The sequence below is a fragment of the Lithobates pipiens genome, unplaced genomic scaffold, assembly GCF_037356315.1.
Source record: "Lithobates pipiens isolate NorthernLeopardFrog02 unplaced genomic scaffold, aLitPip1_a1.2 Scaffold_8, whole genome shotgun sequence".
NCBI lineage: Eukaryota > Metazoa > Chordata > Amphibia > Anura > Ranidae > Lithobates > Lithobates pipiens.
In genome coordinates, this window is record NW_027507903.1 from 267,298,508 (window position 1) to 267,314,610 (window position 16,103).

At 44.8% G+C, this 16,103-nt stretch overlaps 1 protein-coding gene across 3 annotated transcripts in view; it reads right to left on the reverse strand.

Moving 5' to 3' along the window:
• Positions 1-16,103, reverse strand: part of METTL25 (methyltransferase like 25) — a 403,498-nt gene that overhangs the window by 205,566 nt on the left and 181,829 nt on the right. For all 3 annotated transcript variants that reach the window (XM_077471886.1, XM_077471887.1, XM_077471885.1), the window contains exon 6: positions 15,065-15,209. In XM_077471886.1, the coding sequence (XP_077328012.1) occupies positions 15,065-15,209 (145 nt within the window). The remainder of the gene's footprint in view (positions 1-15,064; positions 15,210-16,103) is intronic.

Consider the following 16,103-nt stretch of genomic DNA (forward strand, 5'->3'; position numbering starts at 1 on the left):
GATAGAGGGCATCCTTGTCTGGTTCCATTGGTTAAGGAGAAGGCGTCCGACAGATAGCCATTAACCCGAACCCTAGCAGTCGGGGTAGTATAGAGGGACATTATCAGGTTATATAGGCGTTCTTGAATACCTATATGTCTCAAGACTGCTGCCATGTAGTCCCAGGCCAATCTGTCGAACGCCTTCTCCGCGTCTAAGGATAAGAAAAAACCTTTAAATTTGTTTGTGGACATCCAATGCTGAATATTAATGGCCTTAATTGTGTTATCCCTTGCCTCCCTTCCTGGGACAAAGCCTACTTGGTCATTCTTTATCAGGGACGGTAGGAAGGGAAGCAAGCGATTGGCAATAATTTTGGCAAAAAGCTTTATGTCTACGTTTAGTAGGGAAATCGGCCTGTAATTGGTGACTATCGCTGGGTCTTTACCGTCTTTTGGTATCGCGGTTACATGAGCTTCCAGAAGTCTGTGAAAAGGGCGTGTCGAAGATGAGAAGGAGTTGAAAGCTTTGAGAAAGGGGTTGGAGAGAGTATCTGTAAAGGTCTTGTAGTAAGAGGCTGTAAGCCCATCTGGGCCTGGGCTTTTCCCTGATTTTAGTTGTTTGATTGCCAATTTGAGCTCTTCTTCAGAGATGGGATTTTCCAATTGCACAGCAGCTGCTTGGTCAATGGGCGTAGGGCAGTGTTCATTTAGAAAATTCTCCATAAGGGTGCGTCGATCGCTCTGCAGTAAGGAGTTGTCTACCTTCGTGTTGAGATTATACAGGTCTGAGTAATATGATTCAAACTGGTCGGCTATGTCTGGGGTTGTGACTTTGGGCCTCCCCTGGGGATCGTTAATGGTATGAATATTGGTCAGGGCTCTATTTTTCTGAATAGCTCTAGCTAAATATTTCCCACTTTTGTTGCCAAACTCATAGAACAATTTCTGTTGGAGGATAAATTTTCGTTTCATTTTTTGGGCGAGTTCCGTCAGGAGAAGTTCACGGTGGTGTGTCAGCTCAAGGTATGTTTGTTGGGCTTGGGTCTGTTTGTGTGCTAATTCCAGACTTTTAATGTTTTGAATTAGTGATGCAATTTTGGCTTGACGTATTTTTTTGCGGGCCGATTTTAGAGCAATAAATTCACCCCTCAAAACGCATTTATGCGCCTCCCACAGTGTCACTGGGGAGGTCTCTCCGTTGTCATTTTCTAAGAAATAGTTGTGAATGACCTGTTTGAGGGCTAATATGTCTGCTTCTGCTGTCAGCAAAGTCGAGTCAAGGCGCCAAGTTTTAGAACAGGTAGTAAGGTCTGGAAACACAAGTGTCATGGTAATGGGGCTGTGATCCGAAAGGAGCATAGGTTCAATGGTAGCATGGGAAAGGAGGGGGAGATCCTTCTGAGAAAGAAAGAAATAATCAATTCTTGAATGTTTGTTATGTGGGGCTGAGAAGAACGAATAATCTTTGTCAGTCGGATGTAGGGTACGCCAAGTATCATGTAGGAGCAAATTTTGAAGTTGAATTTTAATATGTCGGAGGGTTCTGTAGGGCAGTGATGTAGTACCCGACGAGGTGTCCAGCAAAGGGTAAAGAGCTACATTGAAATCTCCACCAAGAATGGTTATCTCAGTAGAGAATTCCATCAGGAGTTGGGAGACTCGTCTAAAGAAGGTCGCTTGCGCAGAGTTTGGGCTATAAATGTTAGCTAAAGTCATCGGTCGGCCATTGAGTTTCCCTTTCAGGAAAATGTATCGTCCATCTGTATCTATAAGGGAATCCAGATGTTCCCATTGAACATTTTTAGAAAACAGAATGGAGACTCCTTTTGTTTTTGCCTGTGGATTTGTAGAGTGATAGGAGATCGGAAACCGGTGGTTCGTGATTTTGGGGATCTTATCCGAGCGAAAGTGCGATTCTTGTAAAAATACGATATTAGCTTTTAATTTGTGCATTTGGGCGAGAATTTGGCTACGTTTTTCTGGTATGTTAAGCCCTTTTGCGTTCAGGGATACGATCTTCAGTGTAGTGTGCTTAGTGGTACGCCCAACGTGAGCCATGTTCTGCAGGTGACAAGGTGCTCAAGGTATGGGATCAGGGAGCTCTCTGTGCAGGGGGTGGGGTACGAGTGGTCAAGAAGTGGTTCGGCTTCCCAACTGGTCGAAGAATGTCTCAAGAAATGGCAGTGCAGAGACCGAAGAGAAAGGGAAGACAAAAAAAAAAGGGGGGGAGGGGAGAGTAAAGGGCAGACTAGACAGAGAAGGATAGAGGAAAGGGAAAAGGCCGGGAAGGGGAGAAAGAGAAGGGAAAGGAATCGGATTGAGGAGGGAGGTGAGGGGATAAGTAGGCAGCCGGGGAGGGAGGGGGAGGGTTGGGGGTAAACCGGGCGTCAGAAAAGAGGTAAATATACCTCTCCTTAGGCGTGTAGGGTAAAACCGGTAGGGTTTAGCGGGAATACTCAGTAATCCCGTCGTGTGGAGGCGTGGGTTAGGCCGGTAAGGTGTCAATAAGTTGTAGAATGGGAACCACGGGTTCCCAGGGGACGATGATACTGATATAGGGATGAGCCTCCATAGGTAAGCATTAGGAAGAGGGCGCTGGGTTACGCAGAAAGGAGAGGGTACTGTGGGTTGGCCTGTGTCAATGCGGGTGACGATATCTTCTGCCCTGTGCGTTATTATTTGGCACAGGCCAGGGTATATATGAAGGTATCTATGAGCCGTGGAGGACTGAGCGGGCTCAATAGGTAAGTCAAGCGACTAGGTGGTAAATTCAACCTTGATATGAGTAGAGAAGCTTGGGATATGTACCACGGGTCTCCAGAGTGTGGGGGTGTTCAGGTATAGACTTGCTTCAGGAAGCAATCCCTCAGAGTAATAGGGGGGTCGATAAACCTAAGGTAACTTGTTACCCGGAAAGAGAAAACAAGAAAGGTCAAGAGTGCCTAGACTGTACACGAGTGTCAAGCGGCAGGTTAGGCATCTTGTGAAACTAAGTAAGGGGGTGAGACCTCCAGCAACAAAAAACAAGCAACATAAAACAATAACAGTAAAGAATCCAACGTACCAAACATATGCAACTTGATCTACTGACAGTAATTTCTAAAACATGTATCCTGGTCTCGCTGTATATTGTTTATCTAGTAAGTGGCATAGCATAATTATAATCGCCCTCAAGTCGCAGTTATGGACGGTTTCAGACGGAGGGCCTGGAAAAGGGGGCTTATATTGTTTAGAGGGCACTTAGGATGTGCTCGATCTTAGGCTAGATCGGCCTAGCAGACCACAATTGGGCCACGTCAGATTTGTTCCGGCGAGCAGTAAAAAAGGGGGGGGGCCATAAGGTTCATGGGTAAGAGATGTATATGGGGGGGAGATTCAATGGTATCTCAGCTGTAACTCCGTATGAAACCGTATGTCTATGTATAAAACGGAATGAAAACTATACCTTAAGAGCATAAATAAAGTAGTGCTTTTCTCGTAAAGACGTATCTATTTCCCTTATATTATATTTTTCCCCCCCTCCCCACCCATCCCTTATCCAATTTTTATACCGTCTCTGTCTTCCATAGACCCTCCAGGACCGCGGGGAAGCAGTAAGGGCGGGAGTGGGGAGGATGCGGGGGAGAAAACCTATAAGAGCGCAAAGGGGTGCTCTTGGAGGGTGCATTGGGGGGGTATGTAGTCCCTTAAGCTAAAACTTCATGTAAAGGAATGTTCATCATCTGACAAGAATCTGTATACTTGCGTGCAGAAGGACAGATCAATGAAGCGTGTCTGGCGGTGTGCGCGTGGACTTTTCTTGTCATCGATGGGGACGTGGATGCGACCTTGAAACGGCCTAGTCTGTGGTGCAGGATCAGTTTCGGAATAGGTGCGGTCGATGGGTGGGCAGCGAGCCAGGTAATCTGTGGATCCGGAAGCATGACAACTGAGGTGTTGGGTTCAAGAGTTCGAAGGGGGCATGGGAGAGGTGCGATTATTCAGGTTCCCCATGGCGTGGCCTTCTGTGTACAGGAGAAGCTGTAGGGCTGGAATTCGCTACATTCCTGGGATCCCTCGCAGTGTTGTGTCTAGGCGAGTTTGATCTGCGTCTTCGGATGTGGAATTCATCCCTCACCGGCATTGCATCCATGGAGGCGGTTCTCCTGAGATGGGGCGGTTGGATGGATCTATACCAATCTGGTAGATCAATGTGGGGAAGGCGCAGCGTCTCGCAGAATGAGCGGAGATCCTCAGGGACTCTGAGGTGAGCCGTGCGGCCTTGGGCAGATGCTGAGAGGCAAAAAGGAAATTTCCAGCGATACTGGATACCATTCGCACGCAGCAGATCAAGGAGAGGGCGCAGATCCCGTCTGTTCTGCAGGGTGATGGGTGATAAGTCCTGGAAGATTTTAATCTCTGTGCCCTGGTATAGAAGGCTGCGACGATCTCTTGCCCTGTGCATGATTTCTTCTTTCAATTTAAAATTAACCAGGCAACATATGACATCTCTGGGAGGGTCTGCGTCTCTTCCTCTGGGTCTAAGGGCCCTGTGTAACCGTTCACACTCAATGGGTGAGTCAGGGGGCCTGCCGAGTAGGTCATTAAATACTGCAATGGTGGCCTGGGCAAGTTGGGCCTGATCAATGGATTCTGGCATGCCTCTTACCCTCAAGTTGTGACGTCGGCCGCGATTGTCCAAATCCTCCATATATCTGTGCAGGTCCCTGAACTGAATCGTGCTTGCTTGAGAGGAGGTTTGCAGCTGGTGAATGGCATGTTCATTACGTAAGGTGGTCTCTTCAATGTCCTCCATGCGCAGTGTCAGAGTGGAGGTCTCTCCTGAGGTCAGTGATGGCTGTTGCTACAGCGGATTTGATTTAATCAGCCACAGACCTGAGATCTCTGACGGTCAGGGGCTGATCCTCTGCTGCAGGTGGATGAGAGGGTGGCTCCTGCTGTCTGCCTGATGGGCTCAGGCTGGATGAGCGCTGCGCTCCGGAATAGGCCCGAGGTGAAGCCGGGGCCTCGCGTGGCTGTGACCGGAACATCTCCGGTATATTGCGGGGATGTTGAGCGGCGGAGCTCCGCGGGGAGCGCGAACGGGACGGGGATGAGTTCCCCTTCTGCTTTTCCATATCAGCGGGTAAAGAAGGCTCGTATGATTGCTGGATCGTACCCCTGGGACCCGGAGCTCGAGGATCAGACGTCCATTACGGTCCGGCTCCAAGCCATGCCCCCTCCCCTTTTTTACATGTGTTCAATACTTTTCCCTGTATCAGTCCATTTTATTACACATAACTTCATTTCTAAACGTATTTGTTTTGGTTTCTTTATATGTATGGGTTGCATGGGTTGTTACCGATATGTGGTGAAAATGTCATGTCAATAGCACCTTTAGAAATATATTTACCTAGAAAAATGGTGATGTGGTCAATATTTATTTTACCCGCAGTATAGACAAATTACCCCAAAAATTGTCTGATAATTTAATTATTAAGTAATGCTTCTCCCATTTGCAAATTTTTTATCATATTATTATGAAAAGATAGCTGTTGCAACTTTTTAATTTACTTGAAGTCGCTGCTTCTCCTTATGGTTCAAAGGGCAGTATAGGAGATAATTTAAACGACAATGGGTTAAAAGCCAAGAAAGTTCCTTCAGTAAATAGTTGACACCATAGCTACGAGATATGTACCCTTGTCATGTAAAATTCAGCAAGCACCTGCACACACAGTTCTTGAATGAGCGCCTATGCTGCATACAGATGGAGCAGATATACATACTGCAATGTACTTAAAACAAAAAGAATGTTACAGCAGCAACTACTCACTTTGAATACCGGATTGTTATATCTTATTGATGATGCAGAAAAGAGTTACAAAAACTTGTGGAGAAAATAAATAGTAGAGAGTCAGAGATCAATAATCTTTAATGGTATTACCAAAAAAATATTTTTAATTAATCATGCATTATTCCTGCTCTATAAAGGTACCATGTTTTTCTCTAATAAAATAGGTTTAAGTAATTATTCAGTGCTATTCTTCCTGCTTACAGATGGCTCAGCCTGTGCTACTTAGTATTGTAAAGTTGGAAGTCAGTGTCCATTAATTACATTAGGATGTTTAAAAACAGAATTTACAACAGCCTTAAGTCCAAGCATATTCATCAGTGAAGGACTAGGCTATTTATTCCCACAGCTTTTTCCTTTCTAACTTTTCAAGAATGCATACATTAATCAAGGTCTTGTTTGATGCGTGAAAGATCATTATGACATTTTGTATACTTTTTGTCCTATTTTTCGCATATCTGTTAAGCTTTGTTTGCATAATTCACTATTCAGGGTTACACATTTCCAAAGTGGAAATTTTTTGCACAACAAAAGTTTACTCGGTGTGATAATTTTCTCATGCAAATGTTTCTACTGATTATGTTTTTCTGTTTTCAGCTAAAGGGAAAGGTGATTTCATATCAAATAAACATAGGAAAAAACAACAATGATGGGAACATTTCTTGTCATGAAATGCAAGCTTTGAAAAAAGTTTAGTGCATCAGCCACTAAGCACACAGGGTGTGCCTAAGAATTTGGGGCAAATGGACTGTATTTACAGGACAATTCAATTCTCTCCCATAAGAAACTCATCAACACCATTTATTATACACCTTACTAGAATCTTATACTACTTTTCCCTACTTTTAAGATCTGCATCATTGCTCCTGTGTACCTTTTTTATAATTGAAGTTCACCTCTTCACAAAGAAATAAGTAAGAAAAACGTGCATTTATTTTTGTTGCAGGAGCCTGTAAAGCATTGCACCAGTGACCAGATAGCTGATGCCATGCAGGTCTCCTGCAGATCTGCCAGTGTATCGTCTTGCTGAAAAAGACAACACTGGCACTGTTTTCTAATACCCTGTGCTTTTCTTTACATTATTTTTAATCTTCGTGCCAGCAAGCCGATGAATTCTGGCAGGAAGAATCAATGAGCCACCACAGTGCTTACAGAGCCATGTCTGTTCATTTAAAAACTACAAGCTGGCAGCCACAAAGGCTGCTGGACCTTGTAGTTTTCCAATCACAAGACTTTTTTTTTATAAATTGTGACAGCTAGCAGGGGGTGGGGGGTTTGGTGATCAGGGAGGTGCAGGGGCCAGTCTGTTCACCATCCCATGAGTGGGCGCAATTTTGAAGCATGACATGTTGGGTATCAATTTACTTGGTGTAACATTACCTTTCACAATATAAAAAAATTGGGCTAATTTTACTGCTGTCTTATATTTTTATTCAAAAAAGTGAATTTTTCCCCCAAAAATTCCTGGGCATGTCATTTCCACTGCTGGGTTTTTGATGGACCCAGGGAAACTTTTGGCAGTCCTACAGTGGTCCCAACCCGTGGGTTTACGTCCTCTGCAGTGTTTCCTGGGCTTTGCCAACTATTATCGGAAGTTTATTCGTAACTTCTCATCTCTGGTCGAGCCCCTGACTGATATGACCAGAAAGGATGGTAACCCACAGAGTTGGTCTCCAGAGTCCATTAAGCCTTTGAGAGTCTCAAGGCTGCCTTTGTTTCTGCTCCTGTGTTGGCACATACTGATCCTATGTTGCTTTTTATCCTAGAAGTTGATGCTTCTGAGACTGGAGTTGGTGCCTTTCTGTCTCAACGTCCTAACTCTGAGAGCGCTATGCATTCGTGTGTCTGCTTTTCCAAGAAATTGTCACCTGCAATTTCAAGTGCAATTACGAGACTGATGACAGAGAGCTGTTGGCAATCATTTTAGCCCTGAAAGAATGGAGACATCTCCTTGAAGGTACCACTGTGCCAGTTCTCATTCTTACTGACCATAAGAATCTCACATTCTTGTCTGAGGCTAAGCACCTCTCTTCCAGAAGGGCGCAATGGGCTCTTTTCTTGTTGAGTTTTGAATACATTGTCTCATTCTTACCTGGTACTAAGAATGTAAGGGCTGACACCTTGTCACAACAATTCTCCTCCACTTCCAAGTTAGAGTCGGTTCCGGTTCCTGTGATTCCTCCTGATTGTATTTTGGCTATGGTTCGCACCAGTCTTACTTCTCCTTTGGGTGACAAAATTCTTGCTGCTCAGGTCCATGCATCTCCTGTGAAACCGCTGCTTTGTCCCAGAGAGTCTCCGTACTGCCGTGCTCCAGACTTACCATTCTCCCAAGGCAGCTGGCCATCCTGGGAAGAATCAACTCATTTGGGCCATTTCCCAACAATTCTGGTGGCCTAGTTTATCGGCTGATGTAACCGCCTTTGTAGCTGCCTGCTCTGTGTGCTCAGAGTAAGACCCCATGACACCTTCCAGTGGGCCTCCTACAACCCATATCCAAAGGAGAGAGGCCCTGATCCCACCTATCTATGGATTTCATTGTGGAGTTACCCAACTCCCAAGGCAACACTGTTATCCTTATGGTGGTTGACTGGTTCTCAAAGATGTGTCATTGTATTTCATTTAAGAAGTTGCCCACATCTAAGGAACTGGCATTCATTTTTGCTCGGGAGATCTTTTGCTTATATGGGCTACCCAAGGTGATGGTCTCGGACAGGGGTAGTCAGTTTGTCTCTCAGTTCTGGCGAGCCTTTTGTGCACAGTTGGGAATTCAGCTTGCTTTCTCCTCTGCGTATCACCCGAAGTCTAATGGGGCCACAGAACGAGTCAATCAGTCCTTGGAGCAATTCCTATGTTGCTATATTTCTGACCATCATAACAACTGGTCAGACCTATTACCCTGGGCAGAGTTTGCTCACAACACTGCCTTGAATTCTGCTTCCTGATTGTCCCAGTTTATGGCGGATTATGATTTCCAACCTTCCATGTTGCCTGACTCATTTGTTTCACAGAGTATTCCTGCATTAGAGGAGCATCTCCGTGGTCTTCGTTCCACTTGGGCGCAAGTTCAGGAGGCTTTGCAACATGCTAATGATAGGTACAGACTCCATGGTGACCGCAAACGCCTGCCTGCACCTTCCTACCAGGTTGGGGACAGAGTCTGGCTGTCATCGCACAACCTCCAACTTCGGGTTCCTTCTTTGAAGTTCGCACCTTGGTTTATTGGGCCTTTCCGTATCCTTCGCAGGATTAACCCAGTGGCTTAAGCCTTCTTCCTAGTATGCACATCTCAAATGTGTTTCATGTCTCCTTATTGAAACCTTTGGTCTGCAATCGCTTTACCACCTCGGTGCCACGTCCTCACCCTATGCAGGTTGAGAACCATGAGGAGAATGAAGTACAATCCATTGTTGACTCCCGTAGGTTCCGTGGTCGCATACAATACCTGGTGCACTGGAAGGAGTATGGTCCGGAGCAATGCTCTTGGGTCTCATCCTCGGACATACATGCCCCTGTCCTCTGTGATTTCCATAGTCGTTTTCCCCTCAAGCCCAGTGGTCCTCCGAGGGGGAGGGGTCATTGAGGAGGGGGTAATCTCAGGGCTGGGCTCAGCCCTTCCTTCTCTGAGCTGGCCGCTCAGGTGGTGGCTAATTGGCAGCTCCCATCTCTCTCCACAGTTACCCAGCTGTTGTTGATTCTGCTTGTAAGTCCTGACTACTTAAAGCCATCCAGCTCTCTTGATCTCTGCCTTCGCTTTTGTCAACATCACAGAGACTTTCTCCTGCGTTCCTGTTGAAGACTTGTTCAGCTGACATTCCTTCTGGCTTCTGATCCTGCTTGCTGTACTACTACGTTTATCTCTGGCTCTCTGACATTTGCTTTGCTGACTATCCGATCCGGTTACTGAACTCTGGCTTGTTTTGACTATGCTTACTCTGTTCACCTTATTATTATTATTAATAAACAAGTGTGATTTAATTTTACTTCTGTCTCGATCTGATTCCTGATACTACCAGCATGTGGAAGGCAATGTTTTGGCCTTGTTAGCAGTAAGGTTCATATTATCACTGACTCATGGTCCAGCAGGCATGGGCAAAGACTTTACCTTTCCTTCACAGCACACTGGGTAACTCTGCTGGCAGCTGAGAAGGATGCAGGACAGGGTTCAGTGTTGTTGGAGCTTGTTCCGCCACTACGCCTTCAAAATGCTAGTAATGATTCTGCCACAGCTCTCTCCTCCGCCCCTCCACTTCTTCATCAATGGCCCCTTCAGAAGATTTGTCCTATGACCTTGCAGCGCTCCATAAGCGTTCAAGGGGCTACGCAAGCAGTCAGGCTAAAAGATGTCATGCGGTGCTTGAGTTGGTCTGCCTAGGGGACAGGAGCCACACTAGGGCAGAGATTCTGTCAGCTCTGCAGGGACAGGCTCAGAGATGGTTGATGCCACGCCAGCTTCAGCCAGGAATAGTTGTATGCAACAATGGCACCAACCTTCTCTCCGCTCCATGTTTGGCACACGTCCTGAATTTGGTGGTGCAGTGGTTCTTGAGCAAGTACCCAGGCTTACAGGATCTCCTTATGCAGGCCAGAAAAGTATGTGGTCATTTCCATCTGTCATACAATGCCAGTGCTCGGCTGGCTGACATTCAAAGGGAATGCAAAATGCCCACCATCCGCCTCATTTGTGACATGCCCAACAGGTGGAACTCAACGTTGGCAATGCTGCAGCGGCTGCACACACAGCAGAGGGTCATCAATGAGTACCTGTGCAAGTTTGGCAGCAGGACAGGGTCAGGGGAGCTTGGCTTCTTTTCGCAATGCCACTGGCTGCTGATGCACTGTCCTGTCACCATTTGAGGAGGCCACAAGGATGGTGAGCAGCGACAACGCATGTATCAGTGACACTGTCCCTCTAGTCTTCTTGTTGGAACACACGCTTTGTGGAATCATGGACAGGGCACTTGAGGCAGAACAGTGGGAAGAAGAGGAGCACTTCCTTACCTCTCAAGTCTCCCTTTATCCAGATAGCATTCCTGCAGGCCCACCAAACACACAGGAAGAAGAGGAGGAGCATTGTGTCAAGCATGGATGTAGAGGATATCACTCAGCAGCAGTCTTCAAGGGATGGTTTTCAGTCCCCAGAAACCCAAGGAGGAGGTAGTTACGGATCATGTGATCCTTAGTGACCCAGAGGACTCAGAATCGAATGCCTCTGCAAACTTACACTGCATGGCCTCCCTGATTCTGCAAAGCCTGCAAAAGGACCCTAGGATTTATAGTGTCAAGGAGAGGGATCATTACTGGCTGGCAACCCTTCTTGATCCAGCTTACAAGGGTGAGGTTTCAGAACTCATCCTGCCTTCGCAGAGGATGAAACATCTTCAGAAGGCCTTGAAGAAAGGTTTGTGCAATGCATTTCCAGACCCTGGGAGGTTACAATTTCCTGGTGCTGGACAACGTGTTGCTGAGGCTTTGTTCAGTCAGAAGAAGAGAGATAGAGAAGGTGGCCAGTTGACCGATGCCTTTAAACAATTTTTCAGCACCAAGGTCTGATCGGTTCAAGCAACCATCGCCAGTGTCTGCATTACATGGTGCAGGAATATCTAGGGGCAAGAGCAGACTTGGAGACATTTGATCTAATACAGTGGGGCAAAAAAGTATTTAGTCAGCCACCAATTGTGCAAGTTCTCCCACTTAAAACGATGAGAGAGGCCTGTAATTGTCATCATAGGTATACCTCAACTATGAGAGACAAAATGTGGAAACAAATCCAGACAATCACATTGTCTAATTTTTTAAAGAATTTATTTGCAAATTATGGTGAAAAATACGTATTTGGTCACCTGCAAACAAGCAAGATTTCTGTCTCTCACAGACCTGTATCTTCTTCTTTAACACCTGTCCACAACCTCAAACAGTCACACTCCCAACTCCACTATGGTGAAGACCAAAAAGCTGTCGAAGGACACCATAAAAAAAATTGTAGACCTGCACCAGGCTGGGAAGACTGAATCTGCAATAGGCAAGCAGCTTGGTGTGAAGAAATCAACTGTGGGAGCAATAATTAGAAAATGAAAGACATACAAGACCACTGATAATCTCCCTCGATTTTGGGCTCCACGCAAGATCTCACCCCGTGGGGTCAAAATGATCACAAGAACGGTGAGCAAAAATCCCAGAACCACACGGGGGGACCTAGTGAATGACCTGCAGAGAGCTGGGACCATCATAACAAAAGCTACCATCAGTATACACTACGCCGCCAGGGACTCCAATCCTGCAGTGCGAGACGTGTCCACCTACTTAAGCCAGTACATGCCCGGGCCCGTCTGAGGTTTGCTAGAAGGAATTTGGATGATTCAGAAGAGGATTGGGAGAATGTCATATGGTCAGATGAAACCAAAGTAGAACTGTTTGGTAGAAACACAACTCGTCGTGTTTGGAGGAGAGAGAATGCTGAGTTGCAACCAAAGAACACCATGCCTACTGTGAAGCATGGGGGTGGCAACATCATGCTTTGGGGCTGTTTCTCTGCAAAGGGAACAGTACGACTGATCCATGTACATGAAAGAATGAATGGGGCCATGTATCGTGAGATTTTGAGTGCAAACCTCCTCCCATCAGCAAGAGCATTGAAGATGAAATGTGGCTGGGTCTTTCAGTATGACAATGATCCCAAACACACCGCCCGGGCAACGAAGGAGTGTCTTCCTAAGAAGCATTTCAAGGTCCTACAGTAGCCTAGCCAGTCTCCAGATCTCAACCATATAGAAAACCTTTGGGAGGGAGTTAAAAGTCTGTGTTGCCCAGCGACAACCCCAAAACATCACTACTCTAGAGGAGATAGAGGAATGGGCCAACATACCAGAAACATTGTGTGACAACCTTGTGAAGACTTACATAAAACATTTGACCTCTGTCATTGCCAAAGGATATATAACAAAGTATTGAGATGAACTTTTGATATTGACCAAATACTTATTTTCCACCATAATTTGCAAATAAATTCTTTCAAAAATCAGGCAATGTGATTGTCTGGATTTGTTTACACATTTTGTCTCTCATAGTTGAGGTGTACCTATGATGACAATTACAGGCCTCTCTCCTCTTTTTAAGTGGGAGAACTTGCAATATTGGTGGCTGACTAAATACTTTTTTGCCTCACTGTATTTCACAGCAGGGCCCGTTCCTGCGCCCAACAAGAGTATCTTAGAGGGGTTACAATGTTGTGGCATCAACACCTCCGCCCAAGGCCCAATTTTTCTGCCCCTTTTTAACAGGGACATGTAATTACAATTTTTGAGACAACATTTCACAGCAGGGCCCGTTATTGCACCCAACAAGAGTATCTGAGAGGGCTTACAGTGTTGTGGCACCACTACCACCAAAGGCCCAATTTTTCTGCCCCGGTTTGACAGGGGCATGTAATTACAATTCTTGATATAATATTTCACAGCAGGGCCCGTTCCTGCACCCAGAAAGAGTAACTGTGAGGGCTCAATTTCCTGCACATTATATGGGTATATATACATATACTGCTCTTCCGAGTATATAGTTCCTGGGGGACCCCTACGCCATTTAAAAAAAAAAAAATGGGTGCGGGGTTCCCCTTAATATCCATACCAGATCTGAAGGGCCTGGTAGGGATTTTGGGAGTCACATCCACGCAATTGTTTTGGTATTTTTTATCTATATTGCCAGGATCCGACAATACATTACAGCCACAAGCAGTTTTAAATGACAATTTTTCCTTTAGAAATGTCATTTTGCTGTGGCACTGTTATAAACATGAGAAAGATGCGCTACTTTACAGGCATACTAAGGACACCTCCCAGGCACAATATTTAAAGAAATATTTCATTTTTTATTGTTTCACTTTAAGCATTATTAAAATCATTGCTCCCCAAAAAACTGCAGTTTTTAAAAAATATGTTTGCATTGATACATGTCCCCTGGGACAGGACCCGGGTCCCCAAACACTTTTTTATGGCAATAACTTGCATATAAGCCTTTAAAATTAGCACTTTTGATTTTTCATGTTCGTGTCCCATTGACTTTAATGGTCTTTGCGTGTTTGAACAACGTTTTTGCCTGTGTGCATGTTCTGCTGCAAACTGAACCGGGGGGGGGGGGGGGGGGGTGTTCCCTACCCATGTTCCTGTATATTGATTCCTGTGTTTGACCCAGCATATCCTGACCATGCTTGCTTCTATCTGTCCTGACCTTGGCTTGCCTTAAGATGTTGTTATAATTGCCTGCATCTTGACCATTCTCTGCTTGCCGTTGGTGCTCATATCTGATTATCCATTGCTGACCTGGCTTGTCTGACCCAGCATCCAGTTATCCATCTGTCCTCTGCATAGTGCCTGGTGCCTCCATCTGCTGTATACCTGCATCTGCTGTTACTGCTGTCATCTGCTGCTTTAGCTATCCAGCCCAGCTCTGGTAACGCACCTACCATACACCTCTGCTACCAATGGAAGATCTTGCAGGCACTCTTACCTCACTGCGCTCTCGTGGCCATTGTTGCAACACCAGGGGCCCTTGAGCCAAGGCTGTACAAGATGTCTCCTACACGTCAGGCTCTGCCACAAGGTACATGACAGGACCTGAGAAGAGGAGGATCTGGGTGGCTCTGTGCAAAACCACTGCACAGAGCAGGTAAGTATGACAGAAATTAAACTTAAGTATCCCCGTAAAGCTAAACTCCAGGCAGACATAAAAACACAAATGAACACAGTGATAATTCAATAAAACATCAATAAATGTATTTTTAAAAGCAAAATAACTGAATTTTAGTTAATATCAACTTCTTACAATCCCCTGTAGAGCAGAGATCAGAGTGGGGTTTGGAGGGGCAGGATTGGAATACAATCAAGTGTGCTGCATGTAAATGTGTTCAAAAGAAACAAAGAAACATGTTCACAGGAAAAGAGAGCGGAGTGAGCAGAGGGATAGCCTAATCAGTCAGCTTTGGCTTCTTCACTGTCCGGAAGTGTCATCCTCCTGGCTTTGCGGTAGTGCTGTGTAAATCTGAAAACTGGATGGACAGAGATAAAATTCCTTTGGCAGGTAAAACAGTTTCCATGTGTGTAATTGATCTATTTAGCGGTTTGTCTGGAGTTCAGTTTTAGGAAGGACCCTCGCCTCTGTAACACTTTATTAAGTAGGACATATAAAGGACATATTTTAACAGGTGAAAGGAAACAAATTACATTTTTAAAGAAATATCAGGAAAAAAACATTGCCATACCTTCTAGATTATCAAATTCTTCCGACAGAAAATGATAACAGCAGCCAACACTGCACACAGCTTTAACTTCTGGTTTTGCAACAAAAATACGCAATGTATTCGGAGCAAGATCCCCACATGTGTGCAAGCCAACCATAATAGATTCCTAGAAAAAAGAAAGCAACAATGCTTTTAAGGAACTATGCACACCACAAATAATGGCACCAAAAACTGCTGCAGTGTTTATTAAACTGTTGCTTAGTGACAATGAACCTTTCCCCAGTTGTAAGATCTTGGGGTGGGGTGGGGTGGGGTGGACATATACTGTATATAGGGTAGACTAGATGTTTTAATAATAAAACAAATGACGAGCTACAACATTTTTATTTTTCATTTGTCCCTATGTTGCCTGAGCACATCACTTGTTCTATTTATATTATGTTACTAATGACGGATGAGCCTTCCTGGTGTTTACCATGAGCAATGGCACCCATCTTGTGAGTGCTTATAATACAGTTTTTCGCTTTGTTCCACTTCTTCTGCATTGACCTTTTTATGCAGGAGTTACTTTTTGATAGCTTTGTTTAAGCTAGGATGATGTATTTTTTGCTTTTTTGGTGGACTATTGTGATTTTTTCCTTTTGTGATCTTTCCTTCACCACTACCTTGTATGTGTCTTTTTTAGCCTTGCTAGGTGTGATGGCATCACTAGGGGGTGTTGTTGGTGGGTGGGACTTTGGGTTTATAAGTCTGTTAATTTCCATGTTTAGTGTCTTGAGAAACAATGACTGCGCTCCAGCAAAACATCCACAATAAAACTAGTTGTTTTGATTTATTTCTGCTACAAGACCTGTGAGTGGAATAAATATATATATATATATATATATATATATATATATATATATATATATATATATATATATATATATATATATATATATACACACACATATATATGTATACATATACATATACACACAAAGTGATGGAAAAAAGTATTTGATCCTCTGCTGATTTTGTACGTGTTCCCACTGACAAAGAAATCAGCAAGATTTCTGGC